The 22,764-nt window shown below is 54.6% G+C and overlaps 1 protein-coding gene across 1 annotated transcript; it reads left to right on the top strand.

The window, feature by feature from the left end:
* Positions 1 to 8,561: 8,561 nt before the first annotated feature.
* LOC101599052 (extracellular matrix protein 2-like) lies at positions 8,562 to 19,238 on the top strand. The gene is made up of 9 exons (XM_004672051.2): positions 8,562 to 8,873; positions 9,808 to 10,200; positions 10,419 to 10,706; positions 10,985 to 11,100; positions 11,463 to 11,595; positions 11,676 to 11,833; positions 15,041 to 15,180; positions 17,525 to 17,851; positions 18,354 to 19,238. Exons 1-9 carry the CDS (start codon positions 8,717 to 8,719, stop codon positions 18,529 to 18,531), a joined length of 1,890 nt encoding a protein of 629 aa, XP_004672108.2. The 5' UTR covers positions 8,562 to 8,716; the 3' UTR covers positions 18,532 to 19,238.
* The last annotated feature ends 3,526 nt before the right edge of the window (positions 19,239 to 22,764 follow it).

Here is a 22,764-nt window from a genome sequence, read left to right on the forward strand (position 1 = left end):
GGGGGCGGGGCCACCCATCAGGCTGCAGCGGCGGAGGCCCACCCTCTTCCTCAGCGCGTCTTCCTATTGGCTGAAGCTCCGCCCACAGTCTGCGCGCGCCTCGGCACCACCCAGGGGGCGGGGCTGGGAAGGAGGTGGGGCGAGCGAGCCAGGAGGAAGCGCCGGGCGGGCCTTGTCCCGGATGGCGGCCGATGCTAAGCTCATCCAGGAGGAGGCGCTCCTGCCTTGCTTGGGATTTCCTTGGCAGCAGCCTAGGGTGATCCCTGGTCCCCTGAAGGATGGAGGCGAGCTGTGGCGGCAGAAATGAACTAAGACTTGAGCGATCCATGTCCTGGTGCGCAGAGTTCTGCCCTCCGTTTCTTTCCCTCACGCTAAGTCAGAAGAAAGTTTCTTAGATTTAGATCTGACTGTCACTCACGGGCTGGGGTCACCTGTTTGTGGGTTTTGTTGATTGTTTTGTGTGGAGTTTTTTGAAGCAGGGTCTCACTGGCTTCAAACTTGCTGTCCTCCTGCCTCCATCTCCGAATGCTAAGATGACGGGCATGCACCACCACAGCCGGCAAGCTGGGTAACTTGGGTCCAGTTACCTACCCTCTCTGTACTTCCTCGCCTTCGTCAAACCAGGTGAGGGCACAGACCTCACTGGATTGCTAAGGAGGCCGGTATATGAAATTCCTAAGACAGCACCGGGAAGGTGTTACACAGTCTGCAAATGTTCACTATTGTCATTGTGCTAGGTCCCATCACCCCCAGACTACCTTTTTGTCCTTCCAGTATGGTATGGTGGCTCGTTCCTGTCCCACCCACTAACAAATTCTGCATCTTAGTCTCTGAAAGTCAATGCCTTTGGGGTAACGTGTGTCAGCTGTCCTCCCCTGAACTCCCTCCAAAGCCTCAGTTTGGTATCATCCCACCCTGCGATCTGCTAACTAAAGCAAGAAGGACTTGAAAGCCAGCGACAGTCACCTGTAGTTAGGGCATCTCCCTGCTGTGCGCTGCACTGCCATCTTCTGGAAGGATCCTAGGAGCAAAACAAAAGGTAGGGAAAAGCTGGCCCATGGTGGTGCAAGCCTGTAACCATGGCACTGGGGAAGTGGAGGCAGGAAGATGAGAAGCTTGAGGCCATCCTAGGTAGGCTACATGAGACCCTGTTTTCTTTCTTTTCTTCTCTCTTTCTTCCTTCCTTTCTTTTTCAAAAACAGAATAGAGGGCTGGAGAGATGGCTTAGCAGTTAAGGCGCTTGCCTGAGAAGCCAAAGGACCTAAGTTCAATTCCCCAGGACCTACAGAAGCCAGATGCACAAGGTGGCACATGCATCTGGAGTTTATTTACATAATGGCTAGAAGCCCTGGCACACCCATTTTCTCTCTCTTCCCCCTCTCAAATAAATAAATAAATAAAATTTTTTAAATTAAAAAAAAAAACACAGAATAGAGTCCTAGTGACAAGCTAGGCTAGTAGGCAACTGAAACCATCAGAATGATTGGAAAGAGCTCCTGGCTCCCAGCTCGGTCCTGGAAGGCGGGACAGGCAGGAGCCCGAGGCTAACAGAAAAGGCCCCCATTCTGGCCTCGGCTGAGGAGGCAGGGCCTGATTCCTCAGAAATGTCTTGCAATGTCACGCTCTAAGGAGATCTTGGAACTTCCTAATGAGTTGAAGAGACCTGGGGAGTGGAAGGCCTAGCTTCCCAGGCCCAGTGGCCCCTCTCCAAGCTCCAAGCCCCCAGCCCCCAACCCCAGCAAAGCACCTCAAGGACCTTTTCTATCCTACATGAGGTTGCTGCCTTGGACCCTTCTGGAAAAGGTTGTAAGGGGCTTTGAGTTGTTCTTGGTTTGGTTTTTACTTTTCCCCTTTTTTTCCTGTTTTTGTTTTTCTTCCTTTCTTTTTAGAGAATTTCATTTCAATCATGACCCCAGCTCAGACATTCAAATTTTTGTGGGTTTTTCCTGTGGATCTTTCCTAGGACGGGGGAATTTGGCGGGAGAAACCACCACAGCAGTGTGGCTGCCTCCCTCCACCCTCCCCATATCCTCTGTTCCTGAGGAACAGGGAAGAAACCAGCCCCTGTGTATTCTGGAAGAAAATCCCGCCTCTCCACCCAGTCCTGCTGAGCCAGAGCCCTGAGCAGGCCTTTCCCCAACTCAGCAACTCTGTCTAAGGGTGGGGCCTGGAGAAGCAAAGACTATCTGCTAGGGTCCTGAAGGCAGCCCCTTGTACAGAGGCCATAGCAGGCATCCTCCATTGTAAAGGCCAGAGGCTAGGGTAAGAACAGAGAGGGCGGGGGTTCACTTCAAGAGGGCGGGGAAGGGGAAAGAAGAGGCCCAGTGGTAGAAACTTCTGGAAGCATGTCTTAAATTCAACACAAACAAATACTTCTCCCTGCAAATTTGCTGGCTGGAAAGGGAAGGTGCTCCCTGACTTGGGAGGTGTGCATATTAGGGAGCTGGATAGAGACATGGAGGGTGTTTTTCCACCACAGAGGAGGGAGGGAGTAGAAGCTGAGAACTCAGTGAGAGAGGTGAGTGGGGTGGGGATTCAAGGGCCCGTTGCAGTAGAGCTGAAAGCCTGCATAAAGATTTGGGGGGAAGACTGAGGGGCCTTGGGCAGAACTAGGAATTACAGAAAACAAGAGGAAAACTTGGCCATGGTTCCCAGCAGGACCATTGCCACGTGTCAGTACTTGGCACACAGATTGGGAAAGAACAGTTGACAGGCACTGGCCCTGCGATGCCAAGGATGGGCTGGCAGGCTTTGGAGGCACGTGAGACCCCTTCATTTGTTCAATGGACTCATGAATATATGGCCAAGCAGTTGGGCTTCTGGAAGTGGCCTCCTTAGAGTACTGGTCTATCTCAGGAGCCTGAACTTGCAAGTATTCATGTTGCTTTTAGCATCAGCCCCCAGACTGCAATGGGAACCTTAGCCAGAATCTCCAGGATGACGACACCGATCACAGGAGGAGGAGGAGAAAGACTGGCTTCAGCTGCCCCTGTCAGGAGCAGTAGTTAGGCCTTCTGTTCCACCTGGCTGCACAGACTTTGCTGTTTGGCTTGCTCCTGGCCTGGAGCTGGTGGGGTCCCAGGAAGCCTTCAAGGGACCTGGGCTGCCTCCACCTCTACCTTTCCCACTCCTGGAGCTCTCTAAGAAGAGCAGTGGCCACGAATTGCAGGCTCTTTTGGGTTGTTGTTTTGAGACAGTTTCATGTAGCTCAGGCTAGCCTTGAATTCCCTGTACAGCTGAAGATGGCCTTGAATCCCTGGTCTTTCTGCCTCAGCCTCCCAAGTGCTGAGATTATGGCTCGAGTGCTCCACCATACCTGACTGAAATGAAGACTCTTGAAGAAATGGCAAGTGGGTGTGCTGCGTTAGTGTGTGTACGTGTATGTGCGTGTGCTTCGGGGGGGGGTGAAATGAGGATCACCAGTGAAGTCAGCCTGAGGATGGCCTGAATTACAGACCCCGGTGGGATCCCAGTCCAGTCCTGAGGCCATTAAGGTTCCCTAGGGTGTACACCACCCCAAAGTTTTGCAGACAGGGACAGAGCCTGTGTGGCTATATGTGCTGGGGTGGCTCCCATGAGCTGGGCATGGGAATAGGTGGCTTGACGAGGGACATCGAGGGCTAAGGTTTTCACATCTCTTCCTGACCATAGCCCAACCAGTGGGGTCACAGGCCAGACCCTGGGGACCATTGCACTGGGGCATATCCCCATACCCCTATCTTCCCTTTGCTGTGGTCCTGTGGATGCACAAAACAAGGAAGGGGGTTGTATTGCTGCACGTGCACAGGGCTCAGCCAAGGCCTTGGAGGAAACGGGAAATGGCGGGATTGCCCCCTCCGTGGGGAGACTCTCGGGTCTAGACAGCTTGGCAAGGCCAGCAGGGCTGAGTCACATGTGTCTGGAGCTCTAGACGCGGGCGCCAAGACTGGAACATGAACGTGCCCGCTCAGAGGGCCGGCTGGGGGAGGAGGTACTCGGCTTCTCCTGGTCACCACCAGCCCTCCCGAAGCCTCTGTCCCCTGCCTGAGGCCCACCTGATGGGTGGGACCGCTTTCATAGAGTCCAGTAGAGCCTGTGGGTTTTTTTTTTTTTTTTTTTTGCAAGAAACAACTGGAATTTCATGTAGGGAAGGAGGATGGGAAAGTGGTCCTCATCTGGACCGTGGCCCTGCTGCCTCCACCCAGCCACGTGGGCCTTTGTCCCAAAATCCCCCTCGCTGCATGCCACCCTATCTAGGCTCCCTCCCATCAGTGTTCATCCCAGAGACACCCATACCCCGGTCAGAGCCTGCCTCGGGTCCTCTTCCCAGCTGGTCCGAGCTCCTCACTCCCTCTGCCCTGTTCCCAGCCATCACTGTCCCGCTCTCCTATCTTCTTCCTTCCCTCCCTCCCTCCCCGTCTCTCCTCCCCCTCCCCAGGTCCCGGGAAAGCGAACCCAGAGGATGAGTGTGAAATGGGCTCGGGCTTTACTGCTCACAAAAGCATCGGCAAGAGCTGGCCTTTAATTGGGAACAGATCCTCTGAGATTTCAATGGCATTGAAACAAGCTGAGTTTCCTCCAGGGAAGGGTCGCTGGCAGTAGAGACTGGGCACGGAAAGTTTGACTCTTCTCTCCTGAGAACTTTAAGGGAGAAAGGCTCCCCTGTACCTTTACTGACATAAAATCGCTTCTGCATGGGCCTGGGGCTTGCCTACTTGCACATGCAGACCCAGCACACTTGGGCACACATACATGCTCACACCCATCTGCTGCTCCTAGACAAGATATTGAAGGCTTAAGAATGGGTCTGCAGCTGGGGCATAGTGGTGCATGCCTTTAATCCCAGCCTTGGCTTGCTGCTAGCCCACTTCACAGCGAGCTCCCGAGCTGGGGAAGATACGAGGTTGGTGCTCACTTCAGAGCCCCCCTCACCTATGACCTCCACCTAGGGCTAGCCACGGTGACTTCTCCCTGGGCAGCTCAGCTAAGTCCACACCTGTTCATACCTTCTGTGAGTCAGGCTCCATTCAGCTGCTGAAGCTCCTCTGATAAGTTGAATTTTGTGACTCTTCTGCGGTGAAGTCCACAGTCGCTCCTGTTTTATTTCTTTTTAAAAAAATATTTTGTTTTTATTTATATTTGAGAGAGGAAAAGGGGCAGAGAGAGAGAGAGAGAGAGAGAGAGAGAGAGAGAGAGAGAGAGAGAGAATGGGCGCACCAGGGCTTCCAGCCACTGCAGACGAACTGCAGACGCATGCGCCACCTTGTGCATCTGGCTTACGTGGGTCCTGGGGAATCTAACCAAGGTCCTTTGGCTTTGCAGGCAAGCGCCTTAACCGCTAAGCCATCTCTCCAGCCCCGCTCCTGTTTTCTTCCAGGGCAAAGGCAATGCTGGCCACCCTGGGCATCCCACTCAAGTCCTTTGCTAGTTTTGACCTCTGCCCTACTACCCACTGTAGTTTGGCACAGTGAAGACCAAACCCTTCACGGTCTTGGGGCTTTTACATTGCCCACCCCTCTTTCTGAAGGGCTCTTTCCTGGAGTTCTTGCATTGATAGTTCATCTTCATTTCTTACAGTCTTCATCTGATCCTCTGTCAAGAGTGTTTCTTCCTCAAGATGTGGCTCACTTGGTGAAGTGCTGGCCTAGCAGACATGAAGCCCCGAGTTCCATCTCCAACACTATATAAACCAGGTATGGTATCCCATACCTGTAATCCCAGCACTCAAGAGGGAGGCAGAAGCAGGAGTTCCAAGCCATCTTTGGCTACATAATGAGTTTGAGGCCACCTTGAAATACATGAGACACTGTCTGAAATATAAATCAGATAAATAAATAAAAAGTCAGGCATGGTGGCACGTGGCTATAATTAATACCAGCACTTGGGAATGAGAAGAAGGAGGATTGCTTGCAAATACATGGCACCAAAGTGTTGCTTGTTTCTGCTAGCTACCATAGTCAGCTCTTTGTTTCGGATAGAGCCCCTGTGCTCTCAACTCAGGAGCCAGGAATGTTCAGTGAGCAAAGAATCTGTCCTTCGGGTCCTTTGATAAAAGACTGCTCAGCAGTGCGGCCCTAAGGGGGCTTGAGGGCAAAAACCATTGCACGTGGATGGAGTGTGCCCTGTGAAAGAAAGGGAGAAGAGAGGAGGCAGGAGTCCCTTTCTTACCCTTGGAATTCTGGAATTGTGCAGCTAGAAGCCACAGTGCAACTTCTCCCTGCTTACACTCAGAGTCTATGGCTTCCGAGGAAATGCGTGTCCACCATATTGCAATGAAGAGGTTGATGCTCTGAGCTGGGAGACTTGCTCCTGAGCTCACAGGGCCAGTCAGGCCCGAGCAGAGAGCTGAGCCTGAAGCTCTTTCCAGCACTACCCCACCCCCCCAGGCCTCATCTTGGTTCCTGGAAAATCTCAGTGGCCTTCCCATCCTCCACTGCAGACACCAGCTCGGGATCAGTGCTGGCCTGAGGCCTCGCCTGGCTCAGTCAGTGAGTCTGAGTCTGCTAATGAGCTCTTGGGAGTGGGTAGGGCAAGACCAAAACTTGCTGGGAACCTCTGGTTCTGCTGAGCCCTCCCAACAGGCTGGCTGTGTGCTGTGGGATTCCTTCAAGGTTCCTGAGATGTCTGGGCATTCCAACTGGAGAGTAGGTGGCCTGAGTATCACTCCCCAGGTACCCACCCGAGTTGGTCACTGAACTCCCAACCAAGAGAAGGGTAGTCAGGGCAGGGCTTCACAGGAGCTGGAGAACTGGGAGGACCCCAGCCATTGCTCCTTCCTGCCTAGGTGGAAAAGACGGGGTATCCCTCCCTCCTCTAGGCTAGCTGTGCCAGAGAAACCTGGGAGCAGGCTTTCCCCCACCCCCAGCCCAGCTAATGGGATCCAGATGGCAGGATGTTTAGTCAGCGCCTGGGGAGCTTCGAGAACAGGGGAAATGGGTAGGGGGCCAGGATTCCAGAATACATCCCAGACAGGGGGAGGGGCAGAGCCAGAGTTCCCATCACAGGCCACTCCAAGCGCCCAGGCTCCAGGCTCATCTCAGTGGTGCCTGAACCAAGAGGCTCAGGGCCTTGGGTGAGAACCTCCTTCTCTGTGAAAGAGGGAAAAGATGCTCACTCTCCCTGGCTGTCCAGAATGGAGGGATGACAGCCTCTCAGGCCTCAGGGTTCCCCTCCGCCGGCTTTAGCAAAAGGCTCCCGGACAGAACTCTGGGCCCAGGCCATCTTCTGTCACCTACAGGGTGCACAGTCAGACAGTGGCCTCATCCCTGTCTCCCAAGACAGTGCCTGTCTCTGGTGTGTGTGTGGCACTGTCCCAAATTCAGGTCATAAACCGGGAGCCCTGGTAGTGGGGAGGGAACTGTGGACAGCAATTCTCAGGTCTCCCCATTTCCGCCTCCAGTACATCTGCTGCTACCCAGAGCCAAGGGGGCAAATGTTGAAAAGCCCAATGAAGACCCATTTGCTGGGGACTCCTCCCCACCTCAACCTGCCCACCCTCATCCTCCTCCATGGGCCTCACACATGCCCCATGGCCAGGGATGGAGACTCAGACGCCCAGATAAAGAGAAGACTTGGCCTTCCCCACTCCTCCCCCTCCACCACTGCTAACCCTTCTTCCCTCCACCCAGGCCTTGCCCACAATTAACTCATTTTTTCAGATTGCTTCCAAACATAAGTCAACACTGGACAGGGCTGTAGGAAAAGCTTTCTCAGAGCTGGCCCCAAAGAGCTGAGCCATGCGGTGAGCTGTGTCGCTTGCCAGCCCCTGCCGTCTGCCCCTCTGCTGCCAGAGCTGGGTTTGAAGCTGGAGCCGTGGGGAACAACCCTCCCCTGCTGGTGTCCAGGCCTGGCCACTGGATTGAGGACTATGACGTGCCTCAAGGGCTGATTCAGGGATCTGTATAGTCACTCCCTTTGCCTCTTGCTCTTCTACCCAGTCCTCTACCTCTGTCCTTTCCTCTTGGTGCCATCCGGACCCACAAGGGCTCCAACTCAGAGAGTTGGGGCAGGTATAGTGGCATGTGGGGCCTGGGACTTAGCCAAAAAGTCTAAGGGTCCTGTGAAGATGGCTTCACCGACACATCTCAATGGGACGCCACAGGACACTCCAGCCATTTCATAGACCTGGCAGAAGGGAACTAGCAGAAGAAGCAGGAACCAGCCCCATCTCCAAGTAGAGTCATGCCCAGGGTGCCCACAGACTCTGTTACTTACAGAATTGAGAGGCCTCCCACTGGTACCCATGGCAGAAGCCCATGGGATAGGCAGGTTTTATAGACACCAGAGCCTCCAGTGCCTCGGGAAGCCCTGGAACGTGCCTGTCTCTTGGAGACTCAGAAGGCCCTTGCCCTCTCCTCTGCTGCCATGGAGTTAGGACCTGGCAGCCTGTGGTGGGCATCACAAGCCCGCTGTGTATGGAGACAGATGTCCCATTCATGGGGGCACTGGGTCAGGGCCAGGAGAGAGTGAATGCAAGCCTTATAGAGAAAGCACGAGCCCTTGGGTCCAGGAGAGAATCAGCGTCTTTCTTCTCAGGTGGGAGTAGCGGACCTTGGGGAAAGTTGCGAGCAAGGCCTGGGAGGCATCTGTTTGTCCAAAAAAAGGCCTCGGAGGGGAGGAAAGGAGGGAGCTTAGGTAACAAACCTTTCACAGGTCATCCCACCATCACTGTGCATATCCAAGCTAGCTGTGGCCACCACCCCACCTTTCCCAGCTTTTGGTGCCCTCTGCCACAGCCATGAAGGGTGCGCTGCTCCCATTCCTGACTCTTTGGATGAGCTTTGAAGGGGCCTTTGCTGAGCAGAGCCTGAGGCTGAGCGCACCTACGGCCCCGCCAGTGCCACTGGCTTTGCCCACCCTGCGGCTTCCGCTCAGCCCCTCTAGGTCTTCCAACGGTGAGTGCCCCTAGGGCTGGGGCAGAGGTAGAGAGAGCCAGTTATCCCGAAGATGTCTATCTGGGGTGCTCAGGCAGGGCCTATGCCCCTCGGAGCGCCCTCTCGGGAGGGCGATAGGGTTGCAGACGCTGGGAGGCCTGGATGGGAGAAGAGGGGGGTTGGAAGAGTGGACTAGGGTTTCCTGGTGGGGAGTTGGTCTAGATACCCCAAAGGCTACTGGGAGAAAAGAATCTTAAGGGGGGACTGGAACTGTAGGGGTAGGGTTGGCTGGCAGAGCTGGGTTTGCAGAGCCTGGCTCAAGGGCCGGGGCTGTGGGCTTTGTCTCCTAGGCTGCTGCTCCGTGCTGTGCTCCACCTCAGGCCTATGGAGGCAGAGGAGCCAGTTGGATAGGGCCAGGCCCTATCCTCATTCCCTGAACAAAGAACAATGTCCGTTGGGTTGTGGGGACAGGGGAGGCCCCGGCGATTATTACCCTTTCTTCAATGTGGCCTTTCTTTAGCCTTACCTTGCCCCCAATAAACCCTGCCTCCTAGCAGGCACTGAGGCTGCCACCTCCAAACGTAAACTTCTGGGTGGCAGCGACCCCTTCACCTGCCCATAGGCTGTCTGCGTAAAACCCACAAAAGGCCCCTGCCCGGCGCTGGGTAGGGGCAGAGAGGGATGCCGAGGCAATGCCTAGCCCCCTTGTCCTTGGAAGGTACCTGGAGAGAGAATAAGCTGATCTCCTCAGCCCAGGGCTATCATAGTTCTTTCTGTGGCCTAGGAGCCAGCCTGCATCTTGTCCCAAAGGTGTGGAGTGGAGAGAAAGGCATACGGAGGACCGACCATGGTCGGGGGCCAGGGGGCCTGGTGAATGGCCTGCCATGGGCACCTCTTGGTGGGGAAAGCGGCCAAGTCCTTCAACCACCCCAACTCACACCAGCACCTTCTGCAGGGCCCGACAACCCACACAGACCTGAAGATGAGCAGCTGGATGGGCCGCAAGGCTGGGCTTGGCTCACCCCCAAGGAGCAAGTCCACCAAGCTCCTGACTGGAAGGTACCTACTCGGATGGGCCTGGCCCTGAGGAAGGAACCACCCCCGGTGACCTCAGGACAAGCAAAGGGTCTGGTCAAGTGGCAGGGCACCCCGCAGGCTCAGCCCAAGGCCATGGCTGTCCTGGAGGCTGGAGCAGGGAAGCCCAAGGAGAAGCAGCTCATACTCCTGAAGGCTGGCATGGCTCCTGGAACCCCAAAAGGAGCATTGGCCACAGAGGAGGGCCAGAGAAGGAAGGCAGGAGGTCGGAAAACCATGAGAAGGGGCCCGAAGCCCAGAAGGCTGAGCAAAGGTGAGGACTGGCCAGGACAGGTGTCCCCCAGATAACACCTTCTGGGAACAAGGCTTTGTGCAGTCTCTCCCAGTAACACCAGGCTCTGCCCATTCTCAGTGTGCCCAAGCCAAGTGCCGTCCAACGTTAATGCTTCTTCCAGCCTCAGTCACTGGCAAAGTCCCCATTAGAGTGTTGTTGCTTGTGACCAGGACGGGATTACCTATCTCTTCTTCCAGAGACCTGCCGTCCATCTCGGCCGGGAGCCTGGCACCAACAGGAGGATCAAAGCAGAGGCTGGGGCAGTCGGAGCAGCACCTCACAGGCTGCGGGCTGTGTGTGGAAGAGGCCAGGAAGCGGGAGAGGGCCGGGGCCCAGGGTAACAAGCCTGAGCTCCAGAGAGCAGGCCGTTCCCTCCCTGCCAGCCTCGTGCCTCCTAACACAGGCAGCTATTGCCTGTGGCAATGCCAACATGAAGCATATCCCTGCTCTGGTGGAGCCTGGCCTGACCTCACTCTACCTAGCAGGTGGGTGGCCCCTTTCTGTCAGCACCCATCCCTGCAGCAGGGGTGGGAAGGGTGCGAACCTGTACTCTTGTCTTGACTCCTCTTGTGTCTAGTCGTCTGCCCCGATGGCTCCCTGTCTACTCTGGGAATGGCCCAACCTCCCTGGGGGTTTTGGGTGGAAGTGAGACAATGCCCTGCCTGCCTTGGGACAATCAGAAAAGTTGGGCTTCTTCAAAGTGGGGGGTACAGAGTAACAGAGGAGTTGGGACATTGGATGTGGCTCCCCTGTGCATGTGCAGAAAATGAAATTGCCAAGCTCCCGGCCCATGCGTTCCTGGGGCTCCCCAACCTGGAGTGGCTGGATCTGAGCAAGAACAAACTGGACACCCGAGGCCTGCACCCTCATGCCTTCAAGGTGTGCTGCAACCCCTCCACTTCTTCTCCGGGGAGCTGGGCCTGGAGGGTGGTGCCACGCTATTGTTCTGCAGGACAGAGCTGCTGGGGTCAGGTCTGGGGAAGGCACTGCACCCAGGATGGAGGACTCCCGTGATTTGGGTGCACAGGCTCAGCTGGGGATGTGCATCACAGCTCCATGGGCCCAATGCAGCAGCAACAGATGTCCCCAACAGGCCTAACTTTAACAGCAACTAGGAAGCCACAGTATAGCCAGCTAGGGGTGGCCCTCAGCTATGATAAGCCTGGAGTCATGCCCAGGAAAGCTTGGACCTTGACAGCCATGAGACAGACCCCAACCCAGTTCCTCTCCCCTCCTTCCAGAACTTGACACAGCTGAAGCGCCTCAATCTGGATGGAAATTCACTGTCCACAGTGCCAGCCTTACCCACTTCCTTACAGGAGCTCAAACTCAATGACAACCTCCTACAGGGCCTGCAGCGTAGCAGCTTCCAGGGTACGACCAAGGGGACAACGGGGGAGGGAGAGGAGAGGCACCCCAGTCAGCTCACCCAATCCCGTCTGCCTGCCCTTCAGGGCTCAGCAACCTGCTGACACTGGAGGTGGAAGGGAACCAGTTGCATGATGGGAACATCTCCCCGCTGGCTTTCCAGTCCCTGAGCAGCCTGCTCTACCTGAGGCTGGGCCAGAACCGGCTGAGGACCATTCCACCCGGCCTGCCAGCCTCCCTGCAGGTGAGCTGGGAGCCCCCAGTGGGGAGATGCTTCCCTTGCAGTCAAATGACCTGAGCATCTGCTGAGAGAGACAGGGCAGCCCACTCAGGAGTTGGTTTATCATGAAGCTCACAGGTCTTTGGAGCCAATGGGCTTCCACTCAGTCTGGGCCAATCCTTTTGTTTCTGTGTGGTATGCCTACAAATGTATGCATGTTTGTGTGTGGGTACCCGTAGAGACCAAAGGTTAATGGGTTAATGTTAGATATATTTCTCAGTCACTCTCCACTTTATTTTTTTCCCCTTTGGAGGCAAGCCCAGCTGACTGGCCTTTTTGTTTTAATGTGAGAGAGCGAGAGCAAGAGCGAGCAAGTGAGAGAGAGAGAGAGAGAGAGAGAGAGAGAGAGAGAGAGAGAGAGAGAGGGAGAGAGAATTGGTGCACCAGGGCCTCCAGCCACTGCAACCCAACTCCAGACGCATGTGCTCCCTTGTGCACATGTATGACATTGCACACCTGCATTACTTTATGCATCTGGATTACATGAGACTTAGAGAGTTGAACATCAGTCCTTAGGCTTCACAGGCAAGAGCCTTAACCACCAAGCCAACTCTCCATCCCTCCACTTCACTTTTTTTTATTTTTTTGTTCATTTTTATTTATTTATTTGAGAGTGACAGAGAGAGAAAGAGGCAGATAGAGAGAGAGAGAGTGAGAATGGGCGCTCCAGGACTTCCAGCCACTGCAAATGAACTCCTGACGTGTGCGCCCCCTTGTGCATCTGGCTAATGTGGGTCCTGGAGAATTGAGCCTTGAACCAGGGTCCTTAGGCTTCACCTAAGCGCTTAACCACTAAGCCATCTCTCCAGCCCTACTTTTTTTTTTTTTAAGACAGAGTCTCTCACTGAACCTAGAGCTCACCAATTCAGCTACACTAGCTAGCCAGCAAAGCCCTAGGGATCCTTCTGTCTCTGCAGCCCCAGCTGGTATTACAGATGTGAATTCCATGCCTAGCTTTTATGCGGATGCTGGGGATGGACTCATGTCCTCAAGCTTACACAGCCAGCATTTTGCTCACTGAGCCATCCTCCAAGTCCTTCTGAAGTAACCTTCTTGAAGCCAGATTTGGACCTCTTGGACTATTCTGGATCCATTGGGTGTCCTTCCATATTAGTTGATTTTCTCATTGCTGTGACCAAGTACTGGGCAAGAATCAACTTTAGGGGGCTGAAGAGATGGCTGAGCAGTTAAGGCACTTTGCCTGCAAAGCCGAACAACCAGAGTTTGATTCCCCAGGGCCCACATTAGCCAGATGCACAAGGGGGCACATGCATCTGGAGTTCATTTACAGTGGCTGGAGGCCCTGGCGTGCCCATCCTCTATCTGACTCTCTTTCCTTTTTTTTTTTTTTTTTTTTTTTTTTTTTGGTTTTTCGAGGTAGGGTCTCACTCTAGCCCAGGCCGACCTGGAATTCACTATGTAGTCTCAGGGTGGCCTCAAACTCACGGTGATCCTCCTACCTCTGCCTCCCGAGTGCTGGGATTAAAGGCGTGTGCCACCACGCCTGGCCCTAAAAATATTTTTTACAGTTGATTTGCAAGCAGAGAGAGAGATAGAGAAAGAGAGTCAAGCCGGGCGTGGTGGCGCACGTCTTTAATCCCAGCACTCGGGAGGCAGAGGTAGGAGGATCACCGTGAGTTTGAGGCCACCCTGAGACTACATAGTGAATTCCAGGTCGGCCTGGGCTAGAGTGAGACCCTACCTCGAAAAACCAAAAAAAAAAAAAAAAAAAGAAGGCCTGGAGAGATATCTTAGCAGTTAAGCATTTGCCTGTGATGCCTAAGGACCCTTGTTCAAGAGTTCATTCCCCAGTACCCACATGAGCCAGATGCACAAGGTGGCACATGCATCTGAGTTCATTTACAGTGGCTGGAGGCCCTGGCGTGCCCATCCTCTATCTGACTCTCTTTCCTTTTTTTTTTTTTTTTTTTTTTTTTTTTTTGGTTTTTCGAGGTAGGGTCTCACTCTAGCCCAGGCCGACCTGGAATTCACTATGTAGTCTCAGGGTGGCCTCAAACTCACGGTGATCCTCCTACCTCTGCCTCCCGAGTGCTGGGATTAAAGGCGTGTGCCACCACGCCTGGCCCTAAAAATATTTTTTACAGTTGATTTGCAAGCAGAGAGAGAGATAGAGAAAGAGAGTCAAGCCGGGCGTGGTGGCGCACGTCTTTAATCCCAGCACTCGGGAGGCAGAGGTAGGAGGATCACCGTGAGTTTGAGGCCACCCTGAGACTACATAGTGAATTCCAGGTCGGCCTGGGCTAGAGTGAGGCCCTACCTCGAAAAACCAAAAAAAAAAAAAAAAAAAAAAAAAAAAAAAAAAGAAGGCCTGGAGAGATATCTTAGCAGTTAAGCATTTGCCTGTGATGCCTAAGGACCCTTGTTCAAGAGTTCATTCCCCAGTACCCACATGAGCCAGATGCACAAGGTGGCACATGCATCTGAGTTCATTTGCAGTGGCTGGAGGCCCTGGTATTGCCCATTCTCTCTCCTTCTCTCTCTCTCTCTCTCTCTCTCTCTCTCTCTCTCTCTCTCTCTGTGTGTGTGTGTGTGTGTGTGTGTGTGTGTGTGTGTCTCAAATCAATCAATAAATATTTTTTTTAAAAAAAGAATAAACTTTAGGAAGGTAGGATTCATTTTGGCCCATGGTTTGAAGGAATTATGGCCCATCATGGAAAAAAGGCATGGCATTGGGAGAGTGAGGCACTTTCCAGTGTATCCATAGTCAGGAAGTAGAGATGAATGCTGTTACTCTGCTGGCTTTCTCCTTGTTTTCTTTTTATTTCATCCAGGACCCAATCCATAAGACAGTACTGTCCACACTGAGGGAAAGTCCTCAGATATTCCTGTCTACAAACATCCTCACACCCAAAAGTGTGCCTCACTCTTTCCCTAGATACTATTTTAAGCCAATCAAGTTGATAGTTAAAATGAACCCTCACAGTAAATAAGGTCTGTATCTTCTTAGGACCATGCCATCTCCCCAAAAGTCAATGCCCCATTAGCAGTGCTCTCTGGAGATGTAACTTGAAGGCTCAGAGGAGTCATGGCTCAGCTGGTAGGAGCCTCCAGGATCCTTAGCAGATGGCCACTGGCCCGAGAGTGACAGAGATTGTGGCACATAAGTCCCACAGATGGGCAGTGGGACTTCCTCATGACCCCTGGACCTAGGAGCTGCACCTGGGGAACAACCTGCTGGAGGAAGTGACAGAGAATGTGCTGGACAGGAGCCATGGCCTCACCGTGCTGGTGCTCAGCCACAACCAGCTACAGGAGGACCGACTGGCACCCCGGGCGTGGATCGACCTCCCGTATGTACCCACCCTGGAGGGTTATCACCGACATCCAGGGAGGGAGGGAGGGCGGGCCCCAGGAAACCCAATGAGTCAAGCAAAGAAGTAAAGAGAGTAGTGTGAAGCCAGAAGGCTCCACAGAGACTGCAGAAGGCCTGGGCACCAGGGGGAGGATTGGTGGTATGGGCTTGGTTTCAGGTGTGTCACTAATGTCACCTTCCTCCCTGCGCCAGGACTCAGAGAAGTCTGGGCCCTGTCACCACCGGCGCCTCCACACCGTTGCTAACTTCCAAGGCCTCCTCTCAACCCCTACTTCTCACAGCAACACCCACACCTGCCTTACCAGTGCCCAAGAAGCCCACATGAGGCTGTGGTGACAGACATAGCTGGTCCCAAGCTGGGTTTAGCTATGAAGCAACAAGGCAGAAAGGAGCCTGCAAGGGAGGGGCAAGGCAGATGTGCAGATGCTGTCCTGGGACCGCTGTCACAAAGCCCTGCAGAATGGGCGTTCCAAGACAGCAGACGTAGGTCCTCCCCCAAAGGTGAGGGGGAATGTGTTCCTTCTGGAGGCTCTAGAGCAAGCCCTTCCCCTTCCTCTCTAGCTTCTAGTGGTCCCAAATTGTCCCTGGGTTTGTGACCGCAACACTCCCCTCTCAGCTTCTGTGTCTGCCCAGCCTCCTTCCCTGGGTGGCTCCGTCTTCTCTCTCACTTGTGATTGGATGTGGGGCCCACCCAGGTCATCCAGTATGATAGCCTCACTACATCTACAGGGGCCTTTGACATAAGGTCAGCTGCAAAGGGACTGGCTGGACTTATCTTTTGGGAGCTACTGTTCTCCCCATAACATGAAGGGCCTGGGATGATGCCCCAGTCTGGTTTGGACAGCTATGTGAGGGTGATGGCACTTAGGCCTCGCACCCTGACCGAAGGCCATAGGAATCAGAAGGCAGGACACTCTCAGTTCCGGGAAGAGTGAAGCACACAGAGGGAGGTTGGGGGCCAGGCAAGAGGCCGAGGACCGTCTGCTGGCCAGCGAGACAGACTGCGGCTGGAGCGAAGAGCAGAGGCCGGGGTCCACAGACAGTCCCACCCACCATCCCCAGGACTAGAACCTCCCGCCTTGCATCTTCTTGTTCCAGGAAAAAGTTACCAGGACGTTTGGGTTTAATTATTCCTTTTTCCTCTCCCCCGCTTGCCAAGGGGGCAAAGGAAAGCAGACAGCAGCCTGGGAGGGGCCACCCAGCCGCGTTCCACTCCCGCTGCCCACTATGGGGCCTGGGCAGGGGGCTGGCAGCTAGTCAGCACAGGCAGCTCAGCCCCTGCCTCTTCCCGATTGCAACACTAGTCGTCTTTGCTGTGCTGACGGAAGGGGTAGGGGCTGCAGTCCACAGGGGCAGGAGGCAGGGGGCTGAGGGTGTCACTGAACGAAGCTACTTTTCCTGCTCTGACCCATTATAGAAGCATTGCCACCCTCTGTTCTTGTAGACCTGCAGAGACTGCGGCTTGCTTACTGTTAGAGTCGGGACCTTGGAGCCCACCATGGTCTAACTGGGTCACAGTGGCCTAGGAACAGTGACAACCTGAGCTTCACCATCAGCCTCCTCCCTCTGTCCTGCTGGGCACCCAGGGCTCCTTCTGAGAACCTGCTTTGTCCCTCCCTGCCATCTGGCCTCTTATTGGTGGATGATAAGAATGGCTGAGGCAGGAAGAAGAGACACAGGAGGAGAGTTCTGAGTTCCAAGACAGGGGGAGAAAGGGATGGATATTTTAATTTTTTTGTTTATTTATTTGAGAGTGACAGACAGAAAGAGAGAGGCAGAGAGAGAGAATGGGCACCCCAGGGCCTCCAGCCACTGCAAATGAATTCCAGATGCATGTGCCTCCTTGTGCATCTGGCTAATGTGGATCCTGGGGACTCGAGCCCTGAACCAGGGTCCTTAGGCTTCACAGGCAAGTGCTTAACCACTAAGCCATCTCTCCAGCCCAAAGGGATAGATTTTTGGTGGCATTAATTGCCAGGCCCAGAAGGCCCTGTGACAAGGCACAGAAGAGTGATGGAAGGAACACTGTTTCTACACTGAGGGCTGGTAACTAGCCTGGCAGGAAGCAAGAAAGGCCTCTCTTCAGAGTCCTTGAGAGTAGAAGCCACACAGGGTCTGGCCTGACTCAGGAGTCTCGTGAGCCTCTACCGAGGAGAGTTTCAGGTGGCAGATGTCATCTAGGGACACATCCTCATATCTTTCTTAGGTATCGACTCAAGACGCCAATTTGGGATTCTAACATATGGAACTGCTCCCTTGCAGCTGGGCTGGGGACACTTAAGCCACTAACATTCCCTGCATCTGTGTGCTCCACTCTACAGAAAGCTGGAAACTCTTGACCTGTCCCACAACCAGCTGGTCCACGTCCCCTCCTTCCTGCCCCGGGGCCTGAGGCACCTGACACTGCATCACAACCTCATTGAGCGCATCCCGGGCTATGTGTTTGCCCACATGAAGCCAGGCCTGGAGTTCCTGCATCTGTCCTACAACAGGCTGCGCACAGAGGGCGTGCACACAGTGTCCTTCCTCGGCCTGCACACCTCCCTGGCAGAGCTGTTGCTGGATCACAACCAGCTACAGGCCATCCCACCTGGCCTCCTGGGGCTCAAGGGTCTTCGGGTGCTGCGCCTCAGCCACAACAAGATCAGGTAGGGCCACCCACCTGCCCGTACCTATCTCGGCCCCACCTCAGGGGGAAAGAAGTGGCCTGCATAGAGCAGGAGCCTGGGCCAGAGCAGACTCCTCCCCTGCAGGCCTCAGAGGCCCCGGAGAAGGTAAGAGCCGGGGAGAAGGATCATTCCCCTTCCTGGCTGGTCTGTTCAAATCAACCCTGCCAGGATGGGTCACTACCTGTGGTTGGCAGGCCCAGGCCACTAAACTAGAGGGCTCTAGACAGCTGAGTCTCGGCAGAGGCGTACAGGAGGAAGGCAGGGCTTTGGCCCACAGTAGCAAGGGCTGGGGTGGGGGCCAGTGCTGGGCACTGGTTGGGAGGGGCTAGGACTCCACCTGCCCTTCCTTCTAGTCTAGCTCTGCCTACATCTTATCGCCGCTCTCTCTCAACCACAAGACTGTCTTTTTGTCTCTTTTGACATGCTGCTTAACCCTCTTTTATGGGTTCTCCTCTCCCTTGTTCTGCCTTGCCCTTCACAGACAGGTGCCCCTGAATTCCATCTGCGACACACGTGTGGCCCAGGATTCCAACCTTATTGCCACATACCTGGACAACAATCTCATTGATCTTCGTGGCATCCCATCCACGGCTTTCTCCTGCATCCGGACCTACCACAGCGTGGTCCTTAAACCCCAGCAAGGAGAGGAGGGCTCATAGCCCTGCCCTGCCCTGCTTACGTTTCCTAGTATGCACAGCTTGTGGGAGGGTTCCTAGGCCAAACTTCCCTTGATTTTTACAGCACTGGGAGAAAGTTTTAGAAGCCCCCACTGCTTGCGACATGCCCATTTCCCATGACCTTTCACTCAGCAGACGACCCATCAGAGAGCGCCGACTTCCACTTGAACACAGTGAATGCAGCTCCTTCAAGCCCATGGTGGGCCTCCGTCCTTCTCCACAGATTTCAGTTGCATGCATTGAGAGTCCTGCCCATGGTCTAGGTACCACTTCCCCAGCGAAGGGTTCAGAGGCATGGTTTTCACAGTTCCTCTGCGAGCCTTCCCACCTCACCAGGGTCCCGAAGTCCCTTGCACTTGGCCTCCCTTGTTCGAGGAACCCTCTGTTCCTGAGCCCTCTCCTCCTTTAAGTGTCCCTGTCCTGGGCCAGGTCCCATAGAGATGGTTTGGCTGTCAATACAGGCTAGTATGGAAGCCCACAATCGCTCTCTTTCATTCAAAGGCCACGGGAGCTGGTGACTGTTGCCTAGCGGCAACTTGGGGGCCTCTCCCCTATTCCATGTTCCGGAGCCCTCATCCTGGTCCCTCCGTGGACATCCACCCTCAGACACCCTGCCAGGTTCCCGGGGTCCCACTCACAGCTCACAGATGGGGGACTAAGATGCAGACAAGTAAAGCGATTTGCTCGAAGTTGTATGCCTTTCTTCCTGCAGGGACAGGTTATTCCCCATGTAGCTTGGTGCCACAGGAGGGGTAGTCAAATCTATTCAGCAATCACCGGGGACCAAGCTCTTGTCTGTGCAAGGTCAGACCTGTCTGGGAAGCCCAGCGTCGGAGACCCAGCGATGACTGCACCCAGATTGGTGTTACCAACTACCTGAGCAAGGTCAGCCCGCAGTGCTGAGGCCAGCACGCCAGGAACGCTTCCACGGAGGTGATGGCTCAGCCCTGCTGAGTCCCAAAGACGACAATGGCCAGCTGTGCTGGGTGGGAACACTGCTCTGCAGAGCCCCATGAAGTACTGAGGCAGTTGCCTTGTGTCTGGGCAACAGGGCACAGGGAAAGGGCTAGAGACCCTGGATTAGCGTCCACAACTCACAAGGCCATGGCACCATGTGACAGGCAGACAGGATTCAGCAGGCGAGGGGCATGCCCCTACTTTCAAGGAGGAAAAACACAAAAATGTCCACTACCGAGCCCCTCACACTGCCACTAGGTCCAGCTGGGCTCTGGGCTTGGGAACCCTTGTCTTGGTCCCATTCAGCAGCGATTTCCCCATCTCCCCGCCCCACCCCCACATTCTCGACAGTGAAAGGGCCAGACTTGGAGCAGGGTGGGGGGGGGCGGGAAGCTGGCGGAGTGTTTGCTTTGGACTCATCTCTGCATTCCTTCTCCTCTTGGGTCTGGGCTCACAGATATGGCACTTCCTGCTTGGGCTGGGTCAGAGGTCAGCAGCCCTGGAGGCGTATTGCCCTTGCTTTCCCAGCACTCAAACCCCCTCCTCCCTGGACTGGCCCATCCCAAGCCCTGCCCACCCTGTTCTGGCCTCCTGCTCCCACCAGGCCCCACGTTCATAGTCCCAGAGTTCAGACCCTGGAGGCAGCCCCAACATCCCATCCTCCCCACTCTTAGCTCTGCTGACCAGATGAGGCAAGGAGGCCAGCCCACTGAGCGTCAGAGCAACCAGCTCCGGGTCCACCCCCAGATGGGGGAATCTCCTGCTTGGGTGGAGGAGGGTAGGGGCCAGGCACCAAATAAATGGTTCCCGGGTTTACTTCTGGCCACAAGGCTGCTGTGGAGTGGCTGAGACTGGGGCACAGAGCATTCCCTCAGTAACCTTCCTGATGCAGAGGATAGGGATTCAAATTCAGGAATTCTACGGGGGGGGGGGGAGGGTTCCTAGGTTATTTATCTGGTGAAGGGAGAAGCTGGTTTGTGACCATCCAGTCTTCACTCTGGAACTGGGCTGCTTCCAAGTTGGAACAAAGGAACCATCCCTTTGCATCCCCAGGTCATCACTAGCTACTGATGACCTATGAAGTGTATGACTGAGGCAAGGCCACTCTCTTCAACTCAGATAATCCCCCAAGAGAGCCGAGAGCTCAATGCTGGAGGGTCCTAACAGTGGGAGGCCAGGGGCTTTAGTATGTGGGAGAGGATGCCCAGCAGCTAGCCCCCAAAGTCTGAGCTGGCACCATGTGGTGCCGGGGGCAGGCCTGACCTGCCTATCTGTACCTGCTTCTCACATGCCCTACTCCCTCATGCCCACTGAGGTCTGCTCAGAAAGGTGGTGAGGGCATTCTTCCTGTAGGCACCAGCTCCACCTGAGGGTCCAGCAGTATGTGCAGTCAGCAGCTCTGTGGGGACAACCTATCTGGTGGGGAGGTCAGGGTAGGGGTGTCTGGGACCATGTGGCAAAAAGAAAGGCACTCATTAGTCCCAGGACTGAAATGGGGGTACTGAGGTAATGGGATAGGTCTGAGGGTAAGGACCAGGAGGGGCATGCCAAAGGCTATCATGTTGAAGCGAAAAAGTGGAGATGGGCAAATGCACTTGTTGGGGCTGGCCCATACTCCTTCAGGGGACCTCAGCAGAACCTTGTACCTCTGCTCTCCTCCTAGTGGCCCCAATGCGTCTAAATTATATGGCCTACCAGCCTACTTGCCTGGCCTACCCCAGACTCCAGGACTAGACAAGCCTGGGTTTTGTTTTAAGAAGAAGTGTATAAATATAAATAATTTATTTGGGCTGGAGAGATGGCTTAGCGGTTAAGCACTTGCCTGTGAAGCCTAAGGACCCCGGTTTGAGGCTCTATTCCCCAGGACCCACGTTAGCTAGATGCACAAGGGGGCGCATGCATCTGGAGTTCCTTTGTTGTGGCTGGAGGCCCTGGTGTGCCCTTTCTTTCTCTGCCTCTTTCTCTGTCTGTCACTATCAAATAAATTTAAATAAATAAATAAATAATACATTTGCAAGCAAAGAGAGACAGAGAATGTGGACTGCCAGGGTCTCTAGCCTGGCAAACGAACTCCAGATGCATGTGCCACTTGGTGCATCTGGCTTTATGTGAGTAATGGGGAATTGAACTCAGGTCATTAGGTTTTGCAGGTAAGCGCCTTAACTGCTAAGTCATCACTACAGCCCCAATCCTTGTTTTATAAGTTGTGTGCCATGCCTGGGCCACCCCATTCTGGCCCCCACTCCCATAGCAGCTACCTAGGAGACACTATGCTGTGCCATACTCAGGCCGGGCATTGTCCTCTGCCAAGCATCTGGACCAAACAGTGCTTCAGGCTGAAGTCGGCGCCTCAGGACTGGGTCTGGCCCAGCTTCTCCCCATCCACACTAGATTTGGACTCCAAGGGCCATAGATGGAGCCAAGCAGCAAGTCTTAAGTCTGGCCTTGACTGAGAGAGGAGTGCAGGGTCCTAGGATACCTCTTGGTCTCTCTCTGACTCCTCAGTTTTAAAGGCTATCCACAGAGGACACAGCACAGCTCCTGTCCACCTCCCCTCCTCCGGACACGCCCCAACCATGCCTCTAAAGATAGCTAGATGCAGGCGGAGCCTCCGGGGAGCCCCCTTCAATCCCTGAAATTACAGCCCTGGTGGCCTAGGGGGGGAGAAATGCTGTGTGATTATGTCCTCAGGGGAAGGTCAAAAAAAGCTCCTGGCATAGAGAGTGCCAGCTTTCACCAGCCACGCCTTGTCCAGCAGCACTGGGAAACTTTCAGACACTGGAGGCTCGGCTCACTAGCGTCACCTCAGCGAGCTCTTGGGCATGTTGGCTTGAGGCTTGTCCCTAACTGCCCCACCCCTTGCACCCAGAAGTTTCCCCATGAGTGTCTATTTCATACCACCTTGGGGTTCCAGGTCATCCCTCAGGTGCCACTCTGGTGATGGTGGGGCTGTCCTCGGGAATCTGAGCAGGGTATGTACGCCAGCCATGCACGCAGCCAGCAGGCTGGGAGGGAGACCCTAGTGAAGCTGTGAGCTTGGAACTGTTAGAAGAGTTGCTTGCTCAAGAAGTGACCCTGATGCGTGCGTGATGCTCTTCTGGCTGGACATTTGTCCTGGTGGCTTGGACCTGAGGATGGTCCCATGGGAGCAGCCCCTTTGTATCTCACTAGCTCAGGCTGCCCTGGAATTCACTATGGAGTCTCAGGCTGGCCTCGAACTCATGGTGATCCTCCTGCCTCTGCCTCCCAAGTGCTGGG

Source organism: Jaculus jaculus, chromosome X (genome assembly GCF_020740685.1).
Source record: "Jaculus jaculus isolate mJacJac1 chromosome X, mJacJac1.mat.Y.cur, whole genome shotgun sequence".
NCBI classification, from domain to species: Eukaryota; Metazoa; Chordata; class Mammalia; order Rodentia; family Dipodidae; genus Jaculus; species Jaculus jaculus.

Bases quoted from the DNA above. Each gene is read 5' to 3' on its own strand.
- LOC101599052 (XM_004672051.2), top strand. From the start codon at position 8,717: ATGAAGGGTGCGCTGCTCCCATTCCTGACTCTTTGGATGAGCTTTGAA. The intron at 11,834-15,040 runs GTGAGCTGGGAG...CCCTGGACCTAG, and splicing joins GCCTGCCAGCCTCCCTGCAG to GAGCTGCACCTGGGGAACAA. The intron at 17,852-18,353 runs GTAGGGCCACCC...TGCCCTTCACAG, and splicing joins CTCAGCCACAACAAGATCAG to ACAGGTGCCCCTGAATTCCA.